This window comes from Dasypus novemcinctus, chromosome 10 (genome assembly GCF_030445035.2).
Source record: "Dasypus novemcinctus isolate mDasNov1 chromosome 10, mDasNov1.1.hap2, whole genome shotgun sequence".
NCBI classification, from domain to species: Eukaryota; Metazoa; Chordata; class Mammalia; order Cingulata; family Dasypodidae; genus Dasypus; species Dasypus novemcinctus.
The window spans coordinates 122464978-122492067 of record NC_080682.1 but is presented as its reverse complement, the minus strand read 5'-3'; the positions used below and the strand labels follow the sequence as shown (position 1 = coordinate 122492067).

Sequence of the window (27090 nt, the reverse complement as noted above, 5' to 3'; positions counted from 1 at the left end):
ATCACCAGATCCTCCACTGGCTGTCCTTGTTAACTCTGCTACTTATTTGCAAAATGGTGCCAAGAAGAGAAAACTAAACAATAAACTTTTGTAGTCCTGTTTCTAAGAATACTGCTGTATAATCAAAGATTACTGACATGATATTTAAAGGAAATAGCATGAACTTTGGAATCAGAGAGTCACAAGTTCTTATCTTGGGTCCCTCACTTAAAAGCAGTGTGACCTTGGGCAAGATACTGAGCAAAAGCAGGTTCTTGCCCTGTGCCCTTCTTTAATGAACACTTCCGGAGATACTGGAGTTTCAAAGAGAGAAAGGGTTTATTTGCTTGCACGTAACAGAGGAGGACAATGGCCTTTGGCCCAAAAACTGGCTCTGGAAACTGCAGGAATCCTGGTAGTTTTATAATACCCAGGCTTAGCAGTTTTTGCTTATGAGGAATTGGGGTGGGGCTGCTCAGTTCCTTCATTAGTAAACATTAAAGGGCTGTACAGGATGGGGGGAAACAAAACCTAGTGAGTCACAAGGTTATCCCAATCACAAGACAATCAGTATCAGAGATCAAGGTATCTGCGAATGGGGCCTCAGTCACAAGGTTTTTCTTACAGATTTCAAACAGAGGAGGGTGGACCCGTGACCATTTCAATGGAAATATTCTTATACAAGGGTAAGATCCCTCGGGAGTAATCACCACAATGGCAGATTTTTAGCTGGAAATGACCATCTGCAAAGGGGGAGGTTGCTCTGGACAGTTTCAGTAATTTCAGAGATCGACTTTGGGCTATTTTATAATCCACTGGAAGAAAAAAGTCATCTATAAACATGATTCTGTAAGTGCAGTGATTTGTTAATTTTTAACCCTCGGTTACAGGCGTGCTGTCTGCCTCCTCAGAACAAGGATACTAGCCCATATTTTGCAGGGTTTTGTTAAGAATTGGGGATAATATGCAGAAAAGAGCCTGGCACACTAAAAACTCTGTTGTTGTTGTTATTTCTGTAATTATGTTATGTCTTTGAATATAATTAGAGTAAACTAAACATTTTATTTGAAAAACTAGTTAATATTCGAAAAGCACTTCATGCCTAGCATGCTTAGTAATTATATAAAGTACGTATTATATACGATTTAGTAAGCAGCTAAAATATATATGAATTCATTATATAATAGAAATGAATACTTTTAATTCATGTTTTATAAGCTATAAAGTCTGAAAAGCTTAAATTATTCTTAATTGACAATTCCCTATTTCTGAAATAAACCACATTACAAAGAATTGTACATCTGCAGTGGAGACTATTGAGGCATCTATTAGTTACTCTGAACAGCACATTATTGGTGAATAGAATAATGAATAAGTGAATGAATGAAAATGTGTTCTGCTCAAGTATCTGGTTAACATAACGAAACTGTAATTACAGAATTATAGTCGGCAAGAAGGATTCCATCTGAAAACAAAGCTGAGCTTTCTAATCGGTATTAATGACATTTTCACCTTGCTTTGAATTAAGAACTACTGGAAAGTTCTTTTTTAAAAAAATCCCTTGCTTTATTGGAACAAGTTTTATTTGTGAAAACTTTCATCAATAGCGGTTGGGTCTTGATGGAATGGAATGTTCAGGATTTATTTCGTAAAGGGGGTACCTGGTTGTGTGTGTGTGCTTGTGTCTTTGTGTGTGTGTGTGAAAGAGCGAGAGGAGGAGAGGGAAGCAGAGGGTGAAGGAGAAAAAGTGGAATTTATGAGCATGAAAAGTCAGCGGTCCTGACTCGCCTGTGAAAGATTTCAGTGATTGACTATTAGGCTAACAGGAGATACTGAAAAATAATTTAAGGACCTCTTTGTAAAGAACCAAATGACCATTAATTGTACTGATTAATTTAAGCAGTAAAGCAGTATTCTGATTGGGCAACCCAATTCGCAAATGCACACAAAATATTTTCTGTTGAAATGTGGCGTTTTAGTCAGGGATTGGTACTGGCAAGGGATTCTCTATTGAAGGGTTTGGTGAAATAAAGGCTACTTGGTCTGGCTCGGTCGAGTGCTCTACGCCCTTTGACAAAGCCTTCAGGTTTTTGTCCTCTCTTCTTCATGGCTAGATGTAGAGTTACTTGTGTGCATACTGCCTTCTTCCCTTCCTTCTCCCACTACACTGTGAGCTCCATGAGGCAGGGCTGGTGGATTATGTAGCTCTATATCCCCAGTACAAAACCTTTTGCCTGGAATTTAATAGATGCTCAACTAATGCCGACTGAATATATTAATTCATTACATCCGTTTAGCTTGATGTAATGAACCATTTTCATTAAACACTAAATACCTTTAACATTTTAGAAGACAAAAAAAAAGAAGAAAACCTCTACTTTAGGACTAATAATAATGTTTTGTCTTTATTTTATTTTATATTAATTTTGAGACAGCAGGAAAAGAACCCAAAACTAATGTGGTCTTTTAAAGGGTAAATAAGTCTTACAACAGTAGCACTTTAAAATTGCCTGTTGAATAGTAGGAACATGGGTGACGTGGTAGCATATCAGGTTCTAGTTTTAGAAGGAAAAAGAACAATAAACCTTAATATTCTAGGGCCCCTGCAAGCTCTACTAGCAGTTATTCTCTACTGACTTAAGACTTTGGTCAAGTCAGCTAAGTCTGCATCTCCTTACTTGACAAACAAGAGCAATGCCTTCTTTATGTATTTGACAAGATAAAATGCATGTGTAAAAGATATTTCTGTGAAAACACCTTAACTTGGAAAACTGTCATTCAAATGTATGGGCTCATCATGATGTACCAAGTAGCAGAAAATGTTGGGAATCTCATCATTTGTTTCAGGTGAAGCATCTATTACTTCCCAGGAGCGATGCCTTGCAAATTCTGATACAAAAACTGTCTAAGCCAATTTAGGCAGCCCAATACTAATGGTTAGACTTCAGCTTAATTTTTATGTAAATCTTTCACATCCACAGTGTCTATTGTATTATTCAGACATAATTGCCCTCAAAGAAAGTCTGTAAATGATAAGGATTAGAAAAAAGATAGTAAAAAGCAGCACATTATAATGGTTAAAAGTGTGGGTCTTCTAAATTTAGATGCCGTGTGTTCAAATCCCAGCCCCAGCTTTTACTATGTGTCTTTGGTCTACTTAATCTTTATAATCTTAGGTTTCCTCTCCTAGTAAAATGGAAATAATATTAGCATTGTCTCTGTTACAGAGCTGTTGTCAGCTCAGGAAAAGTTCTAGTACAATGCCTGGCATGTGGTAAGCGTGAAATAAATTCTAGTTTGTTGATCCTCATCTATTTCCTAGATGCTAGGAATTGCACATCCTTTACATTGACTCTTAAATGTGATGAGTTCACAGATTAAGAGGTGATATAAAGGTGTGGATTACGCTTAGCTTGGCCACGAATGAACAAATTCACGCCCACGGTTATCCTACTGCCCTGGCGCTCATCTGACGAGTACCGCGGTTGGCCATTGTCTCGAGAAGCAGGGACCCCCATTTGGGCAGGCTGGCCCCCTCTGCAGCCACGGCTGTCCCCCAGCCTGGCCGTGAAGCACGCGATCATGACTTTCTGTTTGCTCCTGTCCCTGTTCATGCTCACCAGGTACAAAGACAGGAGGCTGGCCCAGCACAAGTCGGAAATAGAGTGTTTCACCCCAAAAGGGAGTATGGGGAATGGTGGGAGAGCAACAATGAGCAGGTAAGCAAACCGTGAGTGGCCCGAGGTGGTGTGCAGTAAGTGTCTGTGAGCATAAAGGAACAGGCGGCTCCCGGGCCCAGGTCCTCCCCTCGCTGTGCGTCCAGCCCGGGCCACCGCTGGTTTTCCGTGTCTGTTCGATTTGCAAAACCCATGCCATTCTCGTGTGAAGTGACGGGAGCCTCCTGTCCCGGCTGCTGCTGTGTCTCAGGGCTGAGCGCTTTGCATGTCTGAAGGCTTAGCTCACAGTCAGTTCTCCCCAGGGATTTCACTTACTGGTCAGGTGGTTCTGGAGTTTGCAAAGTGGGAGAGATTGGAGGACGTTCACAGCCCAGGACAAGCCAGTCCTTTAAGAAAACGAACGCAAAGGCTGAGGACTGGCGTGAGGGTAGGACTGCAATTGAGATAAAAACCCCATCCCTGAATGCGGGCAAGTCCGGGGCTTTGACTTTCTTTGACTGCAGCATCATCTCACAGCCAAGGGCAAATGCTCTGCCAAACCAGTGAGCTGCAAAGGCAAGAGGCCTCTCTTGAACTGCAGTGGGAAAAGCTACTCCTCCTCTGGCTACCTTCGCTTTGCAGCTCCTTTAATTCCTTCTGTTTGTTCTGAACACTCCCTGTTGCTGAGCTGTGCATGTTCCTTCCAAGTAGGTACCCGAAATTGAGTTATACACAGTAAATTGGGGTGTTTGGAGCTATACGCATCCACTGAGCTGTGTTGCATGAAATGAGTGTGCTTTATTGCATGGTACTAGGTTTCAAGAAAAGGGTTCTGGAGATAAGGACTGCCATGATTGGCATTAAACAAGGAGAGAACCTTGGAGGAGACTTGAATTGGGGCATCACTCACCAGGAGCTAATACCCCACCTCTCATGTGTTGTAGCATTTCCAAATGTGTCTGTGTTACAAAGTTAGGGAAGGGAAACTTGCAAATTAGCCGGGGTCAGAGCATAGAGAAAGTCCAGGCAGTGGAGTGTATATATATGTGTGTGTGTGTGTGCATGTGCTCAGAGCAGAGCTTAAAGCACAGCTGTACAGCAAGAAGATAATCCTCTTTAATCCTGTTGAATTTTCACCTACAGAATTGTGTTTGCTTCCTCAATGGTGGGGTCTTTCTGGTTTCTAAAATTATGACTCACTTTTTCCAAGGACCGCTATATTATACAAATTTGGGCAGGTCGATCACATGGCAATACGGGAGGATGGTGCCTGGAGCTGAGCGGTGTGTAGCCTGAACAGTAACTTTCGGCCACCCTGGCCAAAAGCTTGGCTGTCTTTTCATGGCTTCCACAGACAAGGCCACGTGCATATGTCTAGGCACATAAGTGTGCACATGTGTGTACCTGGTATCCTTGTGTCCATGATCCCTTTACACAGCTATCTTTGGATCTCACAGTGTTAGAAAATAAAGCCTCAGTGGATCAGTTTGCAGGAGTGACTTAACAGACTGGTATTAGGGGTTCAGGTATCTTTTCTTGTAGCTATAAGTGGCACAATCATTGAAAATCAGGCAAACACCATCAGAGTTGGCTGGGCAAGGCGGAAGTGCCTGAATCAAAAGGGAAAAGGGGTCTGCCAGACCGACTAATGATTTGGGGCAAGTATCTAGGACTGGAGTTCCCAAACCTGGCAAAACTGGCTGCCTATCAAACCTACTGGAACAAAATGTGGGGGATACAGCCCAGGAATCTGTCATTTAACAGGCGTTGTAAGGCATAAACTACCCATAAACTGATATTTTGGAACAAGTCAGTCGTCTGAGAAATGACGTGAAACTGTTCACAGCAAACATTAGATTGTCATTTCTGGCATCCAGCATTCTTGAGATTGCCAGTACTGGGATTTCTCAATGCTGATCAGTCCAGAGTTCAGATTTGTCCAAGACCTGCTTAAATGTGTGTGGGGGTGGGGAGAAGGAGGAGAAGTGGAAGATGCGGCACCGAGGCTCAGGGGGACCCAGAGCAGAGACCAAGCTTCCTTCGGTCAGATCCACATTTGTAATGGTAGCATCTTAAGAAGTGACTGTGTCCACTCTGGAAATGGTCCACATTTCTCTAGGACTGAGGAATACTGGGAGCAGCTACCTTTTACCTTTACTTAGTTGGTCAGAGCCAAGGTCAAGGCAAGGCTTTTGGCCTTGATAAGAGGGGAAAAGGCAGTTCTGTGAGGGTGACACCTCAGCCCCAAGATCCACGTAGTTATTAGGGGACACACGGTCTTCCCTTCCTACTTCCTCTTCCTTCCCATTTATCTAGCATTTAATAAAAAACCGACAGTGGCGGGTAAGAATCCTTCAACACTCGGAGAGAACTTTCCCTAAGGGAGAGGAAAGGGCCTGGAACTATACAAAGGGAGAGGCCAAAATTCCCGGGGCCTCCCTATCTTTTTTCCTATGTCATAGACGTTCTTATAAACACATGCACGTGTTTTCACCCATACACACACCTGACTTCTAAATGCAGGAGAAATAAGTTTAACCTGAGAGGGTGAGGATGGAGAGGCGACAACTGTAGTGTAAACCCTTTCTAAGGGAGAGGGCGGAGGGAGGTGGCTGGCTCTGGAATCTAATGGAGGCCTGGGAAAAGGACAACCGAAAGGCTGGAAGACTTAGCACCAGCTGGTAAGGAGCCTCTTCTGTCCTCCCCACGCTCTCCTCCCACTTGCTTCCCACAGTCACGGGCCGTTGTCCCAGTGCCGCCAGGGTGCTCTTTACTGGTGAAAGCATCTGGACTGGGTTCCGTGGCCTGTGCTGAATGACCACTGCCAAGGGTGGACCCAGGGAAGCGCCAACCACCACGGGAAACCGGAAGTGTCACTCTGCATCTCATTTGCCCGTAATTTCTACAGGGAAACTGGAGAATGGCCAGAACCCTGAGTTGGCATCCGATGTGCTTCACCCAGAGCAAAGTGGCTTGACGGGGAGAGAGGCGGTGTGTGTAGTCCCAGAGGAGAAGGCCGTTATCTTGACCTGTGAGATTGGCAGGCCTCAGAGACGCCCCTTCAGAACCCCTTCCTCACTCAACCCCCCATTTGGAAAGAATGAGAAAAGAATTTGTAGGCGTAACGTTCCCGCTTCCTGAAATATCACGTTGCTGTTTTCTGTTTATGTAAACAGGTTTTTTTCCCCCCTCTGTCTGAATATAGGGTCAGCTGTCATCTTCTCCTATCTTCACAGGGGACAGTCTAAGTGTGTTTCAGAGCAGAGTCCCCTTGATTGCAGGAGAAATGAAAGAGAGCACTAAACAGGGAGGCGACCTAAGATCCAGAAACTCTCTAAGCCATGTTATTGTGTGAGTTCTTTCTGAGGTGGGAGCCCCTCGGGATTGGCTGAAACCTGGACAGTGAATGTTCCTTTCCCGCCTCCGCAGGGTGCTCCACCTGGACGCGTGGGCATCTGCGTTCCGAGGGGCTCAGGCTGCACCCCACGGGCCCAGACATTCTGAGCCTCCAGGCTCTCTGTGACCCTTGAAACAGGTAGATCCATAGCCCACCTGCAGGGCTAGACGAAAGGAGGGATGCTAAAGTGTTATTTTTATTATTGTTGCTATGTCATAATATCACTTATGGAATCATTAACCTGCCATAAATTGAGTAATTGATTTTCACCTCGGAGATGCAGTCTCTAAGCTTAGTGGGTATACATTTTTAATAAAGCCCTAGAGAATCTGGTAATGGTGATATCATAAGAGTAAATCTTAAATTAGCAGGACTTCAGATTTGAAAGGTAGACCCAAAAGCTGATGTCTGTGTGAGGATTGTCTTGCCTTTCATTTCTTCAATTATTTATTCATTCATGTAACACTCATTTATTCAGTACTTACTATGGGCTAAGCATCTACTCAACTCTGGAGATAAATAGATGAATAAGACATGAAAAATTGTAGTCTAAGGGAGAAGGAATTCAGAAAAACAGATCATTGAAATGCAGTAAGGAACCCTTCTCCCCAGGACACTGGGTTTATGTATGACTCAGATTAATTTCTCATTTAGTATCATAAACTGTAGCCTATGCCAGTGGAAAAGAATTAGGAGCAGTAGACTCAAAACTGTAATAAAAGTGAATTGAATGTTCGGGGAAGGCTGGGCATACAATTATATACAATTCTGGGTCCACGGAAGAGACAGACTCTTTCCAGTACAGTAGAGGCAAGCTGGTTGCTTAGCAATAGATTAGGACTTCTGCAGTAGTATTCTCCTCATTCCTCCCCAAAGTCATCCTGAATTAGTGTGCTAATTTATATTTATAGATGTTCTAAAAAAAAAAAAAAGCAATTGCTCTCATTACAAAATTTTTATGTGTGAGACACTGTAATAAGTCCCCTCACATACATTATGAATTAAATTCTCCCATGAACATTAAAAGGAAAGTATTTTTCATTTCCATGATACAGACAAGAAAAATAGGCTCAGGTATATTAAATGACTTATATCATACAGTGATTTAATGAAAATCCTAAGATAAGAGAGATTTTAAATCTTCATTCTGGCAATAGCCAGGGTATGACCATGCACTGCCATTGTACTCCTCCAATCTCTGTTTTTTCTAAAGTGAGGATAAGAATATAGCACTTCCCCTATATATTGCTGTGAGGATTAAATGAGATACTGCAGGTACCAAACTTACTATAATACTTACACACAGCAAGCACTGGATAAATTTCAGTTATTATTACTATCGCCCAATGTTATCCACATCAGAAAACTCCTTTAAATCTTCTCTTCCACTCTCTACTCTGGTTATTTTCTCAAAAATCAATTCTGGGAGAGTTAATAATGTGTGACCTAATTATAACAAGAAAATAAACTTGATGCTGTAATTCCCCTGCTGTAAAATTCATCTTCTCCAATGGCTATTTGTAAAAGCAGCCAACATTTTTGGGGCACTTACGTAAGTCAGACACTATTTTAACTGCTTTACCTTAAATGATGGCATCTTATTTAATCTTTGACAAAAGTAAACGGTAAAGCCCATATTGGAGGCCAAATCGGTCTGACTCTAAAAGGCATGCTCTAACCACCATGGTATCTACCACCTAGGATAAAATCCAAACTCACTTGCCCGTAATTCAGTGTCCTTCACTGCCTAACAACTGCTGGTTGACCTTCATGCCCTCTCTCTCAGCACATTGTTTTCCTGACTCGCCAAATTTCTTACCATTCCCCCGACACACTGACTCGTCTCTGCAGTGATACTACATCTTAACATGGGCTCTTTTCTGCCGGGATTACCTTCTTTTCTCCTATCCATCTTCTTCAACCCCCATTCCTATTCTACCTGGTGAACCCTGACACAGTGTTCAAACCTAACTCTAATATCATCCCCTTTTTGAAGCTTTTCTAACAATTCTTTAGTCTCTTCTCCCTTGTCCATAATTCTGAAATGTATTGGGTTTGCCTCTGGTATTGCATATTATCTTGTTGCCAGTGACTTCTCACAAAAGTTGAGGTTTTTTGAAGACAAAGACCAGGTCTTGTTGATTTTTGCAGCCTCAGTGCCCAATAGTGCTATAGGTCTATTGATTCATTCAACCAGTCAGTCTTGAGCAGGGAGAGTCCTTCCGTACATGGGTAACACTATTTTAGGGACCATGAGCTGTTGAGGGAAGTATAAGATCATCTCCACCCTAAGGGAATTGATAACCTTAATAAAAAAAATAAAACTTACTTAGATGGAACCTACTAGAGCAATAGGCTGCAAAAAGATGTTAAAGCTCTAATCCAAATAATAAGACCTTGATTCGTACAGAGAGCGGAGATAGCTACAGGATGAGCAATTATAAGGTCAGGTTTCCAGAATTCCTGGAAGAAAAGTCACAAAACATATTCTAAAGAATACTAATAATCAGGTGTAAGAGATGTAACTGGGGTTGGGGGACAGGGGGAGGTCAAAAAGGGGGTAAGGGTGAAAATAATCTAACAAACATTATATGCTGCATCCTTTCTTGAAGATTCTTACTGAACATTAGTATAATAAAGGCTTTGAGAAGTTCAACAGAAATTAGTTTAATTTTTAACTTATTTGACTCTAGAACTATTTATTCAGGAACAATCTATTGTTATTCTCATTTTATATACCATTTTTCAATTGACTTTATAAGAATATATTGATAAAAAATGAAGGAACAAAATGATAAATTCTGAACCTATATTAATCCTTGAAATCTTATTATAAGTTTCCCAGGAAAGTTTTTATAAGACCCAAAAAAACTCAGAGGCTAGTTACTGGTTTGGTTATTTGAATAGAAATGATGAGCTTTATTATTTGCCACAAACATAAACCAGATTCATAATTCCCTTTGCTTATTTTTCCAAAATAATCATTAATTGCTGTGAGTATATTCAATTTAGAGGTTATTAAATTGAACAATCTTCTCTTCAGCCTGTGAAAAGCATAAAAAGGATTAGTAGCAGGAGTGCTTAGACTTCATGACCATCTTGTCTAAGGTATCCGCTCAATCATCTTCTTATCTAATACCCTTTCTGTATTTTTATAAAAAGAAGAAGCTAGTCAAAGCTTTTTGTGAAGGTTGCTGCACTTGTCTGTGAAATGTATATTTTTGTGTGTGCATATCTGTATACACACACACAGATAATCTCTTTCTGTAGATAATCAGTGGTTATATTCAACTATAAACTTACCTGAGACAATTTGACATCTTGATTTTCTGTAAAACGGAAGAAGGAAGTAAAATAATTTCTGATGCAACAAATGCCAAACAAAGCACGAGCCAGCCTGCCTTGCAGTCAAGTACCAACCTATATGCTCTAGAGGAGGAAGTGAACTCTACAGGGGTACTTTCTATTTCCAGTCCCACATCAATTGCATGGATAAAATCTTGCAAAAGTGTCCACCTAATATTATTACCATGTTCCCATGGTTGGATAATGTGGGCAAAGCTGAGTGCTCTGAAAATCTACTTTAATTGTTCCATCTAATCCCGAGGGCCCTGAGTTACTTTGAACTGATTCTTCAAAGCAAGGCGTATTTACTTAAAATAGCATTTGTTCATCACGTTATACATAAGGCACTATGCATCATGCTGGGAATTCAAGGAGGTGTGAAATTGGGTTTCTATACCTAACATTTTTTGCCATTATATTTTACATGCCTAAAGCAGAGGCTATGTTTTTATATCTTTATTTTCTCTACCCCTAGAACAAATCACCAATGGAAAATCATGCATTTAGTATTAGATATAACAGGATTTAGCATCTTAAGTTTTTCTCTCTTTGAACACACCAGTTCCGTGAACCTCTCTAAGCCTCAGTTTCCTAGTTTATAAAATGGGCACGATGCTGACAACTGTCTCATGGATTGTTTTGAGAAATTAATAATGTTATTATATGGGGGGAAAACATATACTCAGACATTAGATATACATACAAGAAACACTAAATTTCAAGTGAAAAAAAAATGTATTAATCAGGAACAGCTGTGTTTTTCACTAATGACTTCCTAAGAGTCCAGAGAAAGGAGAGATCCCTGTCTTCTCTGAGGTACCAAGAAGACTGACATAAGCAGAACAGTGTGCAGAGCAGACGTAAGAAGCTGTTTTAACAGTGCGGAGATACAGTGCTAAACACCCCAAGCGTCCAAGGGGGGTGGCTGCAGTGGACTTCGTGCCCTGCCTGTGGCATGCGTCTATTTTAACCAATAAGAAAAAATAGTCAAGGACTTGCCGTCTTAAACCTGGAGCCTCCGACAGATCATGAGCAATGCTGGTGGTGAATCTCCAGTCAAGCCCCAAGACTCCAGCACTATTCATCCTTTCGGTTCAAGTTCCAAGCTTCAGCTGAGGCGCCTCAACCCAGCTCGAAAGGAATCTTGCCCAAACGGAAATCATTTTTCCAGTAATTATGGGAGAAGTCCTGGCACGTGCTCTCATCTGAAGGCCCCTCCAGATTCACCTCTGCAGTGTTGCCCTTGTTGACAGAGAACTTTGGATTTGGTCCATCTGCTCTCTTAGGAGAGGAGCTTGGCTTTGCCATTTCCCTGGAAACGTGTCTTGTCACCCCTTGGGCACGTGTTCATTTTGGCACTTAGCACAAGACAGGATAGCGTGGCGGGTGTGACTCTGGACTTGAGAGCAGATTTGAGCTCTTTTTCTGCCATTTGATTCCTGTGTGATTCTGGCAGCTTCGCTGGGTTCCATACGCCTCCGTTTTCTCCTCTGTCGTACCAGTTTAATGATGCTTGTATCACCAAGCCAGCATGCAGGATGGTGCAATCCCATTTATTTACCTGTCAGCCCCAGCCCACTCGCTCTGTATCAGGCACCCCACTAAACACACCCTCACTGCTCTTGGGGTGCTCCAGGTCTAGGGCAGGAACAGATTTGTGAAAAGTGTTGAAAGACTTGAAAGACCATGCGGTGTGTGCTTTGTCAGGCACCCTTCCGCCCAGTCTCAGTTGGAGCACCTCAACCAAAGCCTAGAATTTAAATCTCAGGCATGAGGGGAAGTTTTGTTTGGTTGGTTGTATTCCCTTTATTAGAGAGGTTGAGGGCTTGCAGAACAATTGTGCTTAAACTACAGGATTCCCACCCTATTATTAATACCTTGCATTGCTGGGGAATATTTGTTACAACGGACAATAGCACATTTTTATAATTGCACTATTAATTAGAGTCCATGGTTTAACTTAGGGTTCACTCCGTGGATTTAAAATAAAAATTATTGTTACCATACAACCTCACATTTTACTTCACTGCCGTTAATTACATTCACAATATTGTACTACCTGGACCTTGCCTCCAGGTAACAGAACAGGTCAAAGAAATAGCTTAATTTGAGAAAGACAAAGCTGTGATAACCCAACAAAAATCCTGCGCTCGGCGCATGCTCTTGCGTTATCTCCTACTTTATTACACACTTTCTTTTTAGGAGGATATTCTTAGACATTTTGACCCAATCTAAATGGATATGAAACATCTTTAAAATGCTTCCTATTGCTGTTAAGTCAAAGAAAAGTTAAAATAGGGCTCTGTGGTTCGCCTCCCACAGGGATTGTATTAGGGAATAAATGGTTGATAAGAGATATCTTCTGGGGAATTAGCATAGATACATGTAAATACTACTCCCTCCGCAGCCACTGCGAGAGGACTGTTGGAAGGTCTTCATGGGAAAGTGCATGTGAAATTAATCTCCTTGACACCTCTGCAATTCACGCATTAATCAGGGTTTATTCATTGGATATTTTAACACTTCCCACGCTTTAAGCCCTTGCTCGGCTCCACTTTAATTATAAATCCTTCCTTGGAATTTCACCCCTCAGCGAACCACAATTCCTCTGAAATCCTCTAACACAGACCAGGAAAACCCAATGGACAGGGACAAGCGTGTTTTCTTGAACAATCATTGTCACATGAGTAATTTCCTCCCCTCCCTCGCTTTTGTCACCTGGGTTAGCCTCTCAGCACTGTATCCCCGCATCATTCAATTAATCCCTTAGGTCTACTCTGGGCACCACCACTTTGCTTATGTCCATCTTCTTGGTTTCTCACCTCCCGAAGGACTAATGAACTCAATATATATCCATTAGGTTTTAACATGTTTCTGAAGTAGCACCAGTCCTGGGGCCAAATGACGTGGTAAGGCAACGGATGGAGCTGCTGAGGGTTTCAGGACTATCGCATGGTTTCTGCAGGCAGATAGGCTTTCTTCAGCTGGAGAAAGAAGACCAAACACGCAACACATTAAATAGCAATGTGGAATTTTTATAGCTGAAGAATCACGTAGAAAAGAAGCCTTGAGTATTTCTTTATCCATTCATTTATTGATCAGGCGTGCAGATTGCAAATGAACGTCACAATTCAAACATCTCTCTGGTCTAATATATTAGACTACCAATCTGTTCCAGACACTGATAAGAAGCCACGGCTAACCACAAACGAGATATTCAGAAAACATAAGAAAAGAAAGAAGATACACGTAGGCTGGAGGTGGCCAGGAAGAATTTTAAAGTGGGCAAAGAAATCCAAGCTTCAACATCTGATGCTTTAATTTCTACAAAACTCCACTACAGTCAAACTGGGCTCCTGGTCACATCTTGAGTATGCCCCTTGGGGGTTCCTAAACCTCTGTCTGTGCTGTCCTTCAGGAAGGGCAAGGCCCACCACTTTCATTTTGTATTTCACTATATTTTACCAAGTATAGTGAAATACAGGCCAAGATACAATTTGCCTCCTGTGGGCAGCCTTCCCTAGCCACTCAAACTGGACGTGGTCTCCCCTCTGGTGCTTGAATCCCTTGTGATCTGCAGCCTGTGGGAGCATGATGACCTCATCACTTCTTCCCATGCTCCACTGACCTCTCTCACCTTCCCTGCCCTTACAGCCTGCCACTTGCCCATCTGCTTCTTCATGGCCGTACCCCAGGGAAAGGATGTACAACCTCTTTCTATGCAAATGCCCTGAATAACTCACAGTATTAGCTTTCTTCTGTACAAATCCTCTCTCTCGAATTCAAGTGTACGTTCTTTGAAGGAAGTTTCATATCAGTAACTCTCAGCCACAGTATCAAAAAACACTGATGGGTAACAATCATTTGTGAGAATTGTCACACGTGATGTTACCAATATTGTTCAAATATCAATATTTTCCAAATAATGCAGGTTTAAGGTCATGCCTACAACTGCACCATTCTCATTTACTGATATTTCAAAATAAATTAGAGAGGAAATGACATAGTTACAACTTTCAGGGCGGACTTAAATGTGCTACGGATAGCACAATGGTCTTTTAGTGCATCAAGGCATCAAAAAAGCTCTAGAACTCCTGTATCACACTAATTTTGCATGGCTTTAGGTTTCAAGGGCTTTCATTCTCAGGGCATCCAGTCATTATCCCTGACAAAAGTGGTGCTGCATCAACCTGTGCCATTAGACTTAACAATCAAATAGAGACGTAGGGTGCTTTCTTGAGACTGCAAAGTATATGACGGAGAAGTACAGAAACATAAGGCGAGTAATAGAAGAGATACATCAAATGTTAACGTATCCATTTAAAATACATAAGCTGCCCTCCCTAGCTACCATGTGAGGCTTCTCTTCCATAGAATAATGAGAACTCACTTCAAAAAGAAAATATGGACATTCTGATAGCACAGAAATTGGAACTGGAAATCAAGAGATGGTGCTAGTCTCAGCCAGTTGTTAACTGTGTGACGTTAGGCAAATCACCTACTCTTACTCCTCCCCCCTAAACCTCACCATTTTCTCAACTTCGAAAAGGGGATAATGACATCAATCCTACCTACCTTTGACAATCAGAGTGCTCCTAAAAGTGCTTTGTAAACAACTGTGCAAATGTAAGGTAGTATTGCTTTGATTATCTTGTCTGTATTAGATAATTTAGTTCTTGAATTCATTTCCATTTACACAAGTGTTTTTCTCTAGCAATGCATATATCATCAGGGCCATTTAAATTGCTTTTATCAGTGAGACATCTCTTCACATTCATTTATGCTGTAAGGCAAAATGTATTCAGATGTTCTGCTGTTTTCTTATATAGTGCAGTGAATTCGTGTAATTTTCAGAGTCAAGACATCAGGTTTTAGATGTGGCTCAAAAAGAAATTTTTCTACCTAATTTAGAAAGACTGAAATATAAACAATATTGAATTCCTCAGTATTTCTCTTTAAAACTGTTATTACCATACTTCATAATTGAAAGCAAAATAGTGATAAGTTTAAGAAAATCAGTAGCAACTGCAATTGCAAGATTTCTGCTTACAGTACTCTTAAAACATGAGATCCTTTTATTGACCTAATATGTTCTGATATAGTTATATAGGCATATGTCACTTCACTAACGACAAGTCAACTTTTTACTTCTTAAAATACTCTCTGTATAAGAACCTGATAATCATAGTGCACCTCCCTCTTGGCTATTCCCAAGCCAAAATCACAAATAAGAGAAGTTAAATAATAAAGAGAATTTTTTTCATAAGAAGTATGCTCATTTTCAGAGGCTATTTTTTATTCCTCTGGTGCCCGGAAACTGTGCAAGTTATAAAGGAACAAATAACCCATGTGACAAAAGAGAGAAACCACCAGATAGATTGTTTGGCTTTACCCCATATTTTACTTTGCACTGAATTCTCTGTTACCTCAGCCAGACCTCAGAATGGCAAGAAGCTCACTGATTCTACTTTCGAAAGCTAGTATTCACTTAGAAGGCAAAAACTCACCCCCAGGCACCTTCTCCCTCCCAGACCCTTCCACATACATTATCTCATTTGGTCCTCACAACAACCTTGGCCAAATGAAATACTGTTTGCCTTTTAGGGAGGCTTAAAAATGTTGCTCTCTTCCAAGCATCCGGATGGCCGATGAAGACTTAGAAACCAGGGTTTTTGACCCTGGTTTCTGGGTCCAGGACCCTCTTGTTACCACAGTGACCTGCTGTTTTCAGAATCCTCTTCATCCATCAAGTGCTCATTAAGCTCCTGCTGTGTGCCACTGAACAAGGCACAGGAGGTCTTTCTCCTCATAGACTGTACGGTCTGTTTTCCTGAAGAGTTCCTATTTGCTTGGGGAGACAATGTTTCCTGACCCCAGGAATGAAGTGAAGTGTTCAGATTTGGTCTCCAGTTCTCTGGGGTCTCCTCTGCTCATGCTCCTTTCCACTGTTATTCCGATGGCCTCCAGGGTTCCCCCTCACGCCCTCCTGCCTCCCCGCCGCAGCCACGGGCTCAGAGGCCACGGGCAGGAAAGAAGAGCTCAGTACATTGTGCGGAATTGATGGCTTAAGCATGGCTCCCTTCTCACACGTTCATCCAAAGGTTTTTCAATCTGAGGTCATGTTTTGAGGCATAACTACATGTGACTCCAAAGGCTATCATTTTAACACCCAACCTTCTAGTCCATCAGATTAAGCTAATGTCAATAAAGAGAGAGCGATTTTGAGAAGCAAGTCGTTGCAAGACCTCCCATGTCTCTGTACTAACAGCAAGAAGTGCCCTTGAGTAAAGCATATAGGAACAGATCCAGCTATTCCTCTAGCTTCTAGTCCATGCTTTGTATTAAAAGGACCCTCGGCCACCTAAAAGGCTAGCTGTCCCTCCCAGCACGCCTGCTTCCTTTGCTGTTGGTAGAAGATGAGGGAGTAGCTGGCAGTCGTCCTCCCAATCAAATCCCATAAATAACTGAACCTCTTTCTTCTGAGTCATGTGGATTCCTGGGAAGAGGGAAAGAAATGCACTGAAAACGTAAACGATGGCAGAGGTGGTTAATGCAAAACAGGAAAACAAACCCTGAAACTTCACTGGAGAAGGAAGCAGACTTCGTTTGTGTCCCTTCTGCTACCCTGGATACACAGCACCCTCTGCCTCTGGAAATGCTTCTGAAGTGCAGGAATGCAGTGGGTGGGTGCGAGCGGAGGTGGAGGGGGGACACTCCGCACATTCCGGAATTCTGAAGGACACCAGTTTGCAATACACTGGATAGATTAAATGGAGAGAGAATTGTGAGGAGTGAAAGGAAACCCACCAAGTGGAAAGGGACAGAGGAAGCAGTGGGCAGCCGTGGGACAGAGGGCTGCAGCACGTGTGAAAGGGGCTGTGGAAGCGGTGGCCTGCTCTCATGGGAACTAGTGTCTCGGTCAGAGTGCACCCAGCACTTGCAGGCAGGCCTCTCATGGCAGTGGGCTCCAGACGGGGTTCCACCCCTGACAAAGGCAGGCCAGGCCTCCAGCAAGGAGCCCAAGGGAGGATGGGAAACCAGAGAGAAAGGACAGCTGCCTGGAAGAATTTCTGTCTGTGGTTTGTGAAAGACCTGCTTCAAAATCACTTTGGGGAAGGGATGTGGCTCGAGTGGTTGAGCACCTGCCTCCCCCGTATGCAGTTCCAGATTGGGTTCCTGGTGCCCCCTGGAAAAAAGGAACAACAAGCAAAACAAACGAAAAACTAACTCAGGGAAGCCGATGTGGCTCAGTGGTTGAGAGCTGGCTGCACACATCTGAGGTCCCGGGTTCAATCCCCAGTACCTCAAAAAATAATAATAACTTTGGGGGACAGGGGACAGAGCGCTTGTAAAAATATATAGATTCTTGTACCCCTGTCCAGTCCCTTAATCCAAATCCCCTGGTGTCAGGCCTGGATCTTTAACACATGCCTTAGGTGAGTCTTATGCATAATTACCATTTAATAACCATGGGCAGAGATGAAAAATCAACTTCTCTCTCGGACACAACCCCCAGAGCCCATCCATCTGCACGTAACAGCACCCACGGGATACAGAGATCCCAGACCCCTTTAGGACCGGGGCTCACGCCAGGGTGTCCCCCGAAGTTCAGGCCCCATCTGCCAACCACACGTGAGCCCCTGTAGTTTCAGAGCCTGCTGGTGGGGTCTCAGCGGTAAGGAAGACGCGGGCAGGTCTGCGGCTGAGCTGAACGCCCCCAGCGGAGCCGCTTTCAGAGCCAAGGGCGCGCCCAGGCAGCCTGCTGGGGAAAGGGGCAGAAGGGCCCTAAGAAACCAGGTCAGTCGGCGGCGCTGGGCGGGTCCCAGGCCCAGGGGACTGTCTTAGGTGCCAAGGCAAAACGCTGCACTTACCACACCGGGCTGCTCACCGGGTTTCAGGCCCTAAAAGTGAACTCATGGGAGTTCCTGGGAAGTGGAAAAGTTCCAGGTAATCAGAAGCCTGCGTGGGTGTTCGCTGCGTTTGTGTATTCCAGCGGATAGCAGACGAGGTGAAAACCCATGTTCAAAGTCAGGAATTCAGACAGAAGTCCCTAGCCGAGCAGACTCAACATCAGCCTGCAGAGTAAGAGCCACCCCGGGAACCCTGGCCGCCTCGCCCGTTCGTGGTGCCCTGTCACCAGGGAAGGGTGGCTCGGCCCCAGTTGCCCCACTCAGCGCTGGAAGCCTGGGCCTGGGCCCGCGCCTCTGCGCACGCGCCGGGCGGCCAGCCCTGGGGGTGGGGCAACGGTGGGCTCAGGACCACTGCAGAGTCCCCATAAGCTCTTCCTCAGCGGCACTCACGTCCCCTTCCACGCGCAGAACTTTCGTGACTGAAAGCCCAATCAAATCAGGTGGCTTTTAACTCAAGCGAGCAACCCCCTGCTCTTCCCGACCTGGCCCTGGGAAGCCCCGTGTCCTGAGGGCCTAAGGAAAGTGCCTCCCGGGCCGGGCCCCGCCGCCCCCGGGGGCCGCCGCGCGCAGGCTCCGGGCCGCGCTGAGTCACCTCTCCTCTCCCTTCTGCCCGCAGCTCCAACGGGAAATCCGTCACGTGGGCGCACAACGAGAAGAGCGGCCGGGGGCAGCACCTGTGGCAGCGGCTGTCGGTGCACATCCACAGGAAGGAGAGCGCCAACCAGACGGCCGTCATCAAGCCCTTCCCCAAGAGCCCCGACGGCCGCGGCGCGGGGGGCGCGGGGGGCGCGGGCGGCGCGGGGCCCGGGGCGGGCGGCGCGGGGCCGGGGGCGCCCGAGGCCGCGGACGCGGGCCCCAAGGCGCGGGCCGAGGCGGCGGCGCCCGAGGAGCGGCTGCCCGCGCCGCGCCCGCGCTCGCCCTCGCCCATCCGCACGCTGAGCCAGCGCGCGGGCCCCGCGGCGCGCCCGGACGCCGAGGCGGGCGCGCGGCAGGCCGAGGCGGGCGCGCGGGGCAGCCCCCCGCAGGGCTCGCTGCTGGAGCAGATCGGCAGCGTGGTGACCCGCTTCTCGGCCAACATCAGCGAGCTCAACTCCCTGATGCGCGCGCCGGCGGGCCCCGGCGCGGGCGGCGCGCTCCGCTCGGCCTTCCTGATCCCCCCGGAGCTGCAGCTGCCCGCCACCGTCACCACGTTCGCCGAGATCCAGCCCGCGCCCGCCGCCGAGGGCGCGCAGGCCGCGGCCGGCACCCCGCCGGCCGGGGCCGCGGCCCGGGAAGGCCCCGCGCCCGGGCCCGAGGCCGCGGCCGGCAAGCCGGACCTGGAGGAGCTGGTGGCGCTCACGCCGCCGTCGCCATTTAGGGACTCGGTGGACTCGGGGAGCGCGAGCCCCAACTCGCCCGCGTCCGAGTCGGCCCTCTGCATCCCCTCGTCCCCCAAGTATGACACGCTCATCCTGAGGGACTACACGCAGAGCTCCTCGTCGTTGTGAAGGGCACCGCAGCCGCGCGCGCTCGCGGGCGGAGCGCAGGCCTCCGGCGGGCCCGCGGACACGGCGCCGGGCACGGCCACCGGGTTGAGGCCGAGGTGGGCGAGGCCAAGGACACCGGAAGTGCGGGCGAGACGTGCACAGCGCCATTCAACGACGAGAGACCACGGCAACTACAACTCTTTTGGCAGATTTTCTTCTCGTGGCCTTAGAAAACATGGGCTTTTAAGAACACTGCTTGTATTTTTGAGGGCTGACAAGGAGTCTGTTAAAACAGTTGCAGACCTAGGGCTCTGCGCCGGCGACGCGGGGACTGTCACCCAGCGTGACCGAGGGCGCGGAAGGCATCCTTAGCAAGCAACTGGAACGAGTTTTGTTTGTTTACTTCCTTTCTTTTCCCGGAAGATTCTTTGATTTACCAAACATGAATGTACATTTTCTAACAAACTCGAAATCTGGGACCAAAACGTCAACCTTCCTCCTTTTGTTTTCCTTTTTCTTTTTTCCCTTTCCTTAAAAGACCTGGAAGAGCAGTAACTTGGAGCCGGTGTTTGCTGCGGCGTCTGTGAGGGCACCCCCTGTCTAACGCACAACTGGACAGCGCGCGCTGCGCTGACGCACCCAGGGCTTTTCCCAGAGACCTTCCTCTCCGACTTGGTTGTAAAATCCTCTTCCAAGAGCCGACATCCGGGATTCCATCTAGTTCTTTCAGATTCACCGCCACTAACCAAGAAAACCAGTGGAAAAGATTTCTTGACTATTTCACCATGTTGCCAATCAATACTGGAGTAGCAAAAAAAAAATCATAATTCTGGAATACTGTTTTGTATTTCCCTCGCAGGGGTACGTTGTGTAGCTGGAAATTCTCTTTATAAAAATAATCCTTGAGCTCCAGCCCAGCTATCTCCTTCATGAAATGCGGCCACTCCTCCTTAAGAGTGCTGCTGCGTTAGTGTTCCCAGTTGAAAATAGTAGAATATGCATTTGAGCTTCTTCCTTCCTTTCTTTTGAGAAGCTGATGCACAAAGAGCTCCTCTCTTCTTTATGAATCCCGCCCCTGGAAGAGTGGTCCATAAACCCAATGAAGACGGTGTCACAATTGGAGGGACAGTCCTTGAAAGAATCAACACAGTCTTAACACACTGGAAATTTTAAGCTGCGTCAAGTCGGCCTAGCAGAGATTTAGCTACGCCAGTGAGCAGTGATTTAACTTTTCTTGGCTGCTGAAACGAGGCAGCTGTGAACTATGAAGAACGTAGATTTTTCAAAGCAATACAGAATTCTAAAACAGAGGAACCTTAATGGATATAAACTACACAGTCTTTCTTAGCCATTCCAAAAAGAGGCAAAGCAATTATTAATATTTTCCTTTTTAAAACAATTATGAATATGCTCTTGTGCACTTCATACTGTCACTTTTTTAAATACCGCAGAAAAGAGATTTCAAGTCATAATAGAAAACGTACTTTGATAGGCTCGTAGAGGTAGAATTCATAGCTCAAGACCTCCACCCACTGTCATCCTTTTCTTCCTCCCATTACAGCGATCCTCAGGTGCCAAATGTTTGTTTGTGCTTTTGTTTTAAATAAGGATAGTAATAAAAGGAGGAGGTGTCCTAAATATTTAAAGTCGAACTGACTCAGCCTTCCACTAAAGGTAGCCTTAGGAGAAAGATTTACTGTGAGGCAGAGTATGCTTATTGCAGACAGAAAAATAAACAAAACTTTTTCCTTTAGCTCAATTTCTTTTATTTGACATGAATTTTTCATTCAGTCTATTTAAAAAATAGCAACTGAGAAATGGAAATGTATCCATTGGCATAATTTAGCATTCTGCACTTTTATACGTCTAAAAAAATGTGCTGCTTGTTAAACTTCTTTCTTGATATCTCTACTTACGTAAATTTTAAACCAAATCTCCCAACATAAACATTAAAAGCTGACATTAATCTACCAAAATTGTAGTTAAAAAAAAAATCAAACCTCCCAGACAGATTTGAAAATAGCATCATCAGAACACCCTTATCCCAATTACTATAATAAGACACTTGAAACAGATGCAAAATCTAGCAAAGTTTCATTAGAAGCAAACGGTTCATGAGAAGCAAATGCATGCATCTTCCTGAAAAACAAAGGCAAATATTTTGAAATGTCAGTTCCCCTGGATCACCATCGAAAGGCAGGGTTCATCTGGGGATGACTGTCTTGATTTTTAGGCATTGAAACCTCTTTAAATAAGCTTTACTATCTAAGTTTTATAAACTTGTTTCATAAAATCCTTCCTTTGATCCACTTCATTCTCCAGTACAAGGTTTCACTCTGTTAATCAATAGAACACTTTTTTAAAACCTTCTCCATGAGCAAATTCCTTTTCTAATTTTTAATAACATATTTCTTTTTAAAAGTACACTACCTTAAGAGAGTATTCATTAAAATTATAATTTAATGCAAATGAATTTCTATCTGATAATTCCATATGAAATCATAATCAACTATAATATGAAAAATAATTTATCCAACTAGAGGAGAACAAGATGTACTTTTGTCTGTATTTCTATAATTTTTGCCACTTCATTGAATACATTGTGTAATGGACATAACATTATCGGTAATACATTCTTGAGGTCTTTTATTTTTGGAATGATGCTAAATCTATCTCTTTGTCAATTCTAATACGAGGTTCCAAGTAATAAATCTACAATACAAAGAGAACTGAATATTCATTCTAGGGCTAGGATAGGAACTTCACAATTCATTTAGGTACCTATTCTTGTTGAATTTCCTTGAAAATAAACTATTCCTGGCGCCCAGGAATAATTCAGTTGGGACTAGCATGACAAGGAAGGAGAAATTGCAGTGAAAGGCTAAGGCTCAGAAAAATGACCCTAAAGGAGATTTTGGTCCCAGGACGAATGAGAGAAGCCCTGGTGTGATGAAGTGATGCTGGTGATCTAAGCAGTCCTCTCATCCTTTTATTTGGGGAGAGGAGTTGGGCAATCTGAGAAGCCCGTATCTGCACTGAAAAGAATGGTCTTTCTGGGCTAAAGCTGGGCTAAAGGAACAGAGAGGGAATACGAAAAGAAAAGTCGTAAGACTTGATTGAAGCAAGGTGAAAAAGAATACCCCAAACGTGCTGATCCTAGATAGTAACAGTCTTTCCCAAGCCAGAGAGCAGAAAGGCTAGGGGTTATTTCTGCCTAAATGAATTGTGCAATGGCCCTGTTGCAGTCCTGTGACTTCCCAGCCAGGAGTTAAGCACTCTTTTTAAGGAAAACACAAATCCTATGCTAGTCTTTCAGCAAAAATGTGTATGTTTTGGAGGCTTCAAAGGTATTATCTGAGTTCACATTTAGCAACAGCTTATTAATAACCCTCAAGCTGACAGAATCTCTATAGTTACCATTTACACTTTTATACTGTGAAAAAATACAGATCAGTGAAAGCATAAAGATGAATCGGATTTCACTCTGAAGAGGGACTGTGGCCTCAGAGAATTCTCTACTGTCTGCTGAAGAAGGAGGCATGTATAAAATAGTTGGCTGAATTTCACTGATCTTCCCAATGTGAACAAATATACTATGTATATTGTGTGTATTTCTAGAATTTAATGGCAGCTGCTGGTGGTGTTGTAATTAGAAATCTATATAGAATATAGATGTTTTAGAAAGATGGTGCCAATCCTAAAAGAATTGTGTGGGCTACAAGTGCTTGTACTTACTTTTTCTGCACTTATAACTGATTTGGTTTAAACATTGTGTGCGTGTTCCTTTTTGTTCTGTTGTTGCGGCTTGTATTATTAAAACAATAGAGAATGTTAAATTATTTTGATGTGAATTGCAAATGATTTTTTCATAAAGTTTAACATTTTTAACAGCATTGTTTCGCTTTGTACTTGTATAATTGTAATTTATTTTAGCATTTTAAAATACACTTGCTTGTTTCTTAGGTGTCTAAATCATGTTATAGCTGTGTTTGTGAAGTCAGTTACTTTTTGAAAAATATTAAAACAGAAACTATGGTATGACTTTAAGATTTTCCCCTCAACTGTTTAGTGTTTTCTTAATAGTGTTTTCCAAGAACCCCAAAAAACATGCTATTAATTAATTGTAAATAATTACTAAAATACACATTTGAATGATGAGGTTTACAATTAGACTGTGCGCAATAGTTTAACATGAAAACACGAAACAACCCAAACCAACCAGAAATACTGTCCCCCAAAGACACCTACAAACGCATTTTAGACAAAAACTAATGAATGAGCAATTACTTTTTTTTTTAAAGGCAGCATCTTGGGACCATACCTTGATTTTTGTCTAGAGATACAAATACAAATTATAAAAATAGTTCCAGAATTATCTGAGTTGAATAGGTAATACTGTACAGATAATAAACAGTATGGTAATATCACACACATAATACACAGACACACATAGATAAAGATATTTTCCTTTGGAGTCTATATATGAGTGTCTGTGCATTTTGTGCATGGGTGTATTTGTATAACGTTTTCCAGAATAAAAAAAAATCACTTTTTATGTGGACTATCTCATAAGCAAATTTACAGTTCCTGAAATTACATGCATGACCTAGAATCTAAAGGCAGAATATAAGCTAGATAGTTTGTAGAAGAGAAAGATAACATGGATTTTAATATATATATTCATATATATACAAATAAACATGCATATATTATCAAAATTGATGTAAAGACATTTGATCCTGAAAAAGGAAATAGCACATAATCCATATTCTCTGATTTGTCAGATATTGATCCTTCAGTGTCTTCTACTCTAAAACAGTAAGATTATGTATATGTTTACAAAAACTTGATGATGAGATTAGATAGCTGGGCCACATACAGAAATTTATCTGCTAAAGGAGAATGGAAAACTATTCAAAACCAGTGATGTGATGTTGGAGTCATGTATTACAACAGTTAAAAGATGAAATATTTCCATATTTTACAATATTAGACACCAGAAGGTAAAGAGTTATGCTTTGTCTTTAATGAAAATCTTAGGAATGAGAAAAAAAAATGACATTGAATTAAAAGTCAAGATCTATTAACGTGTCCTAAATAACCTTGGATAAATTAACTTGACTCCTCCAGAACTCAGCTGCTCTTTCTTTAAATGAAAAATTGAGCTATAGTAACTGGTAAGGTTTCTTGCCATTTGTTCCTGACACATGATAAATATTCAAGCAATAGTTGTCAATCGTGGTAATGTAGTCTTTATTATACAGTTAACATTCAGCAGGCTACTTAGATAAACTATGTATAGGCCAATATTATTGGTGGAGCTGTAAGGAATTCTTGTTCAATTTAAACCATAGATTATGGGGGCAGGGAGTCTATTGAAGTTTGAACTCATATTCAACCTTGGAACTCTCCACCTACGGTGACAGTAAATTGATATTAAATACTATAGGAAGATTGCTTTCCTTTTCTTATAATATATGCTAACTGCTGGCCAATTCTTTGGTTATGCTGTAAATGAATGATCCATTTTAGAGAACACATAATTCTCAAAATTTTACATTTCCATAGTACGTAGGTAGGTAGGTGGGTTGGTGTGTGTTCAAGTTATCCAAGACAGCTTTGCACACCATGAAAGGACAAATGTTTTACAATAAATTATAAAAATGATAAGCCCATGAGAATCATATAATATGGTAAATTAGCCTTTCTGAACTGCTAAAGAGCAGTAGGTGTTTCATAAAATTTTAAAGTTTTTAAGGTTTTAAAACTTTTGAAAATTATAACACCAAGTTAAATGGCTGCCTTCACTTTAGATCTTGCTAATCTTTAATATGTTAATATGCATTGAGCATCTCTATCTTTCTCTCCCCCCCCCCCCCCCACCCCGGCATTCTCTTTCTCTCTATTCTCTCTCTCTCTTTCTTTAATGATGCATCATGTCCCTGTATATTCTCATAGGACACATTTTGGAAAAGAGTATGATAAAAAAAATTTAGAATTTGTGCACAATTTTTCTTTCAGTATGCAATATGTATTGCTATTCCCATGATAATCTTCTAAGACCCTTAGAGCAGAAAAGAGATTGGCACAGTTATTGCATCTCCTTCAGGAGCCATTTTACTGAAACATGGGAAATCTTGCTCAGTTCTGTGATACACTTTACTCCTATTTTCTAATTTCTCAGGGTTCCACCAGCCCATTTACTGTATTCTCAGAAATCAAGTTAAGTCCTTCCTTCCTCCCTTCCTCCCTCTCTCCCTCCCTCCCTTCCTCCCTTCCTTCCTTCCTCTATTTTTTTTTTAATTATTCATTTTTAATTTTTGTTGTTTTGGTCAGATATGTTGGATGGTTTCCTTAACTCCAACAGCATGGGATGAAGCAATATGTGCAATATCAGCATTAGGAGATGTCAAATAACCAGTGAAGTGCATTCCAAGGACAGCAGAATGCTTTTACAAAGTATTATCAGGAGCTATTTCAGACAACTTTTTTCAGATTCTTTTTAATTTAGCTAGATGAGCAAAATTAATGGGCACATCCATAACAAATAGCACATTAGTACAGTCTTCTGCATGTTCAAGATAATGACTTAAGCCCTTTCCTTCCCTACATGTCATGGTGCTTCCTTGTCTCGTACTTTCTCCATCTGAGCAGCTTACATCACCACTAGCCCTACTACCTTCACTCCGCTTTCCAAAGAGGTGTGGTAGTGGAAATCCAAAGACTCTATACAAAGAGAAAAGGTTTTACTTAAGGCCAAGTACCCACCCCAATAACCCAGTGCAATCTCCGGCAAAATCAGAGGAATATCAGGCTGGTTCTATCCAACCAGCACAAGAAAAGCCAGTGGGAATGTTCTTGCTCTTTGATCAATAACACAAAGCAGCAAACTCAATTCCTGAACAATAAGAGAGGATAAGCTGCAACTATTCTTAACTGAGAACAGTGGAGTTTGAGACTCCAAGAAAATTGCTAGTGATGATACCTGGGCTAATAAATAAATTAAAAGTCCAAATAGATCAAATGAAGCTAAGAGATATAAAAGAAAAAATAATAAAATTTTGTTGGTGAGCAATGTTATTTGCTGAACCAGCACCATCAGTTAACCAGCCCTGAAGTATGTAAAGCACTGAAACAGGCAAATGCTAACTTCACAAAGGTGGGTAAAGCAGTATTAATGTCTAAAAAAGAGATAATTCAAACTGGAAAGTTTTAAAAGAGTTAAAGGGATATTTCGAATCGATAAGACTCTACTCAGAACGTAGAACAGTCATAAACCTGTATGTGCTTACCAACAGGATCCCAAAATATATAAAGCAAACACTAATAGAAATACT

General features: G+C 42.8%; 1 protein-coding gene and 1 long non-coding RNA gene across 3 annotated transcripts in view; one reads left to right on the top strand and one right to left on the bottom strand.

Annotated features, from left to right (window-relative positions):
* Positions 1 to 23800, top strand: part of GRM5 (glutamate metabotropic receptor 5) — a 548158-nt gene extending 524358 nt beyond the window's left edge. For both annotated transcript variants that reach the window (XM_058306158.1, XM_058306159.2), the window contains 2 exons: positions 3603 to 3698; positions 18904 to 23800. In XM_058306158.1, coding sequence (XP_058162141.1) covers positions 3603 to 3698; positions 18904 to 19774 — 967 coding nt within the window. In that variant the 3' untranslated portion in view covers positions 19775 to 23800. The remainder of the gene's footprint in view (positions 1 to 3602; positions 3699 to 18903) is intronic.
* Positions 13450 to 18907, bottom strand: LOC131280119 (uncharacterized). Its single transcript, XR_009187717.2, has 2 exons — positions 18249 to 18907; positions 13450 to 16873 (listed from the first exon to the last, which is right to left on the bottom strand). It is a non-coding gene; the product is annotated as an uncharacterized lncRNA (long non-coding RNA).
* Positions 23801 to 27090: the final 3290 nt, after the last annotated feature.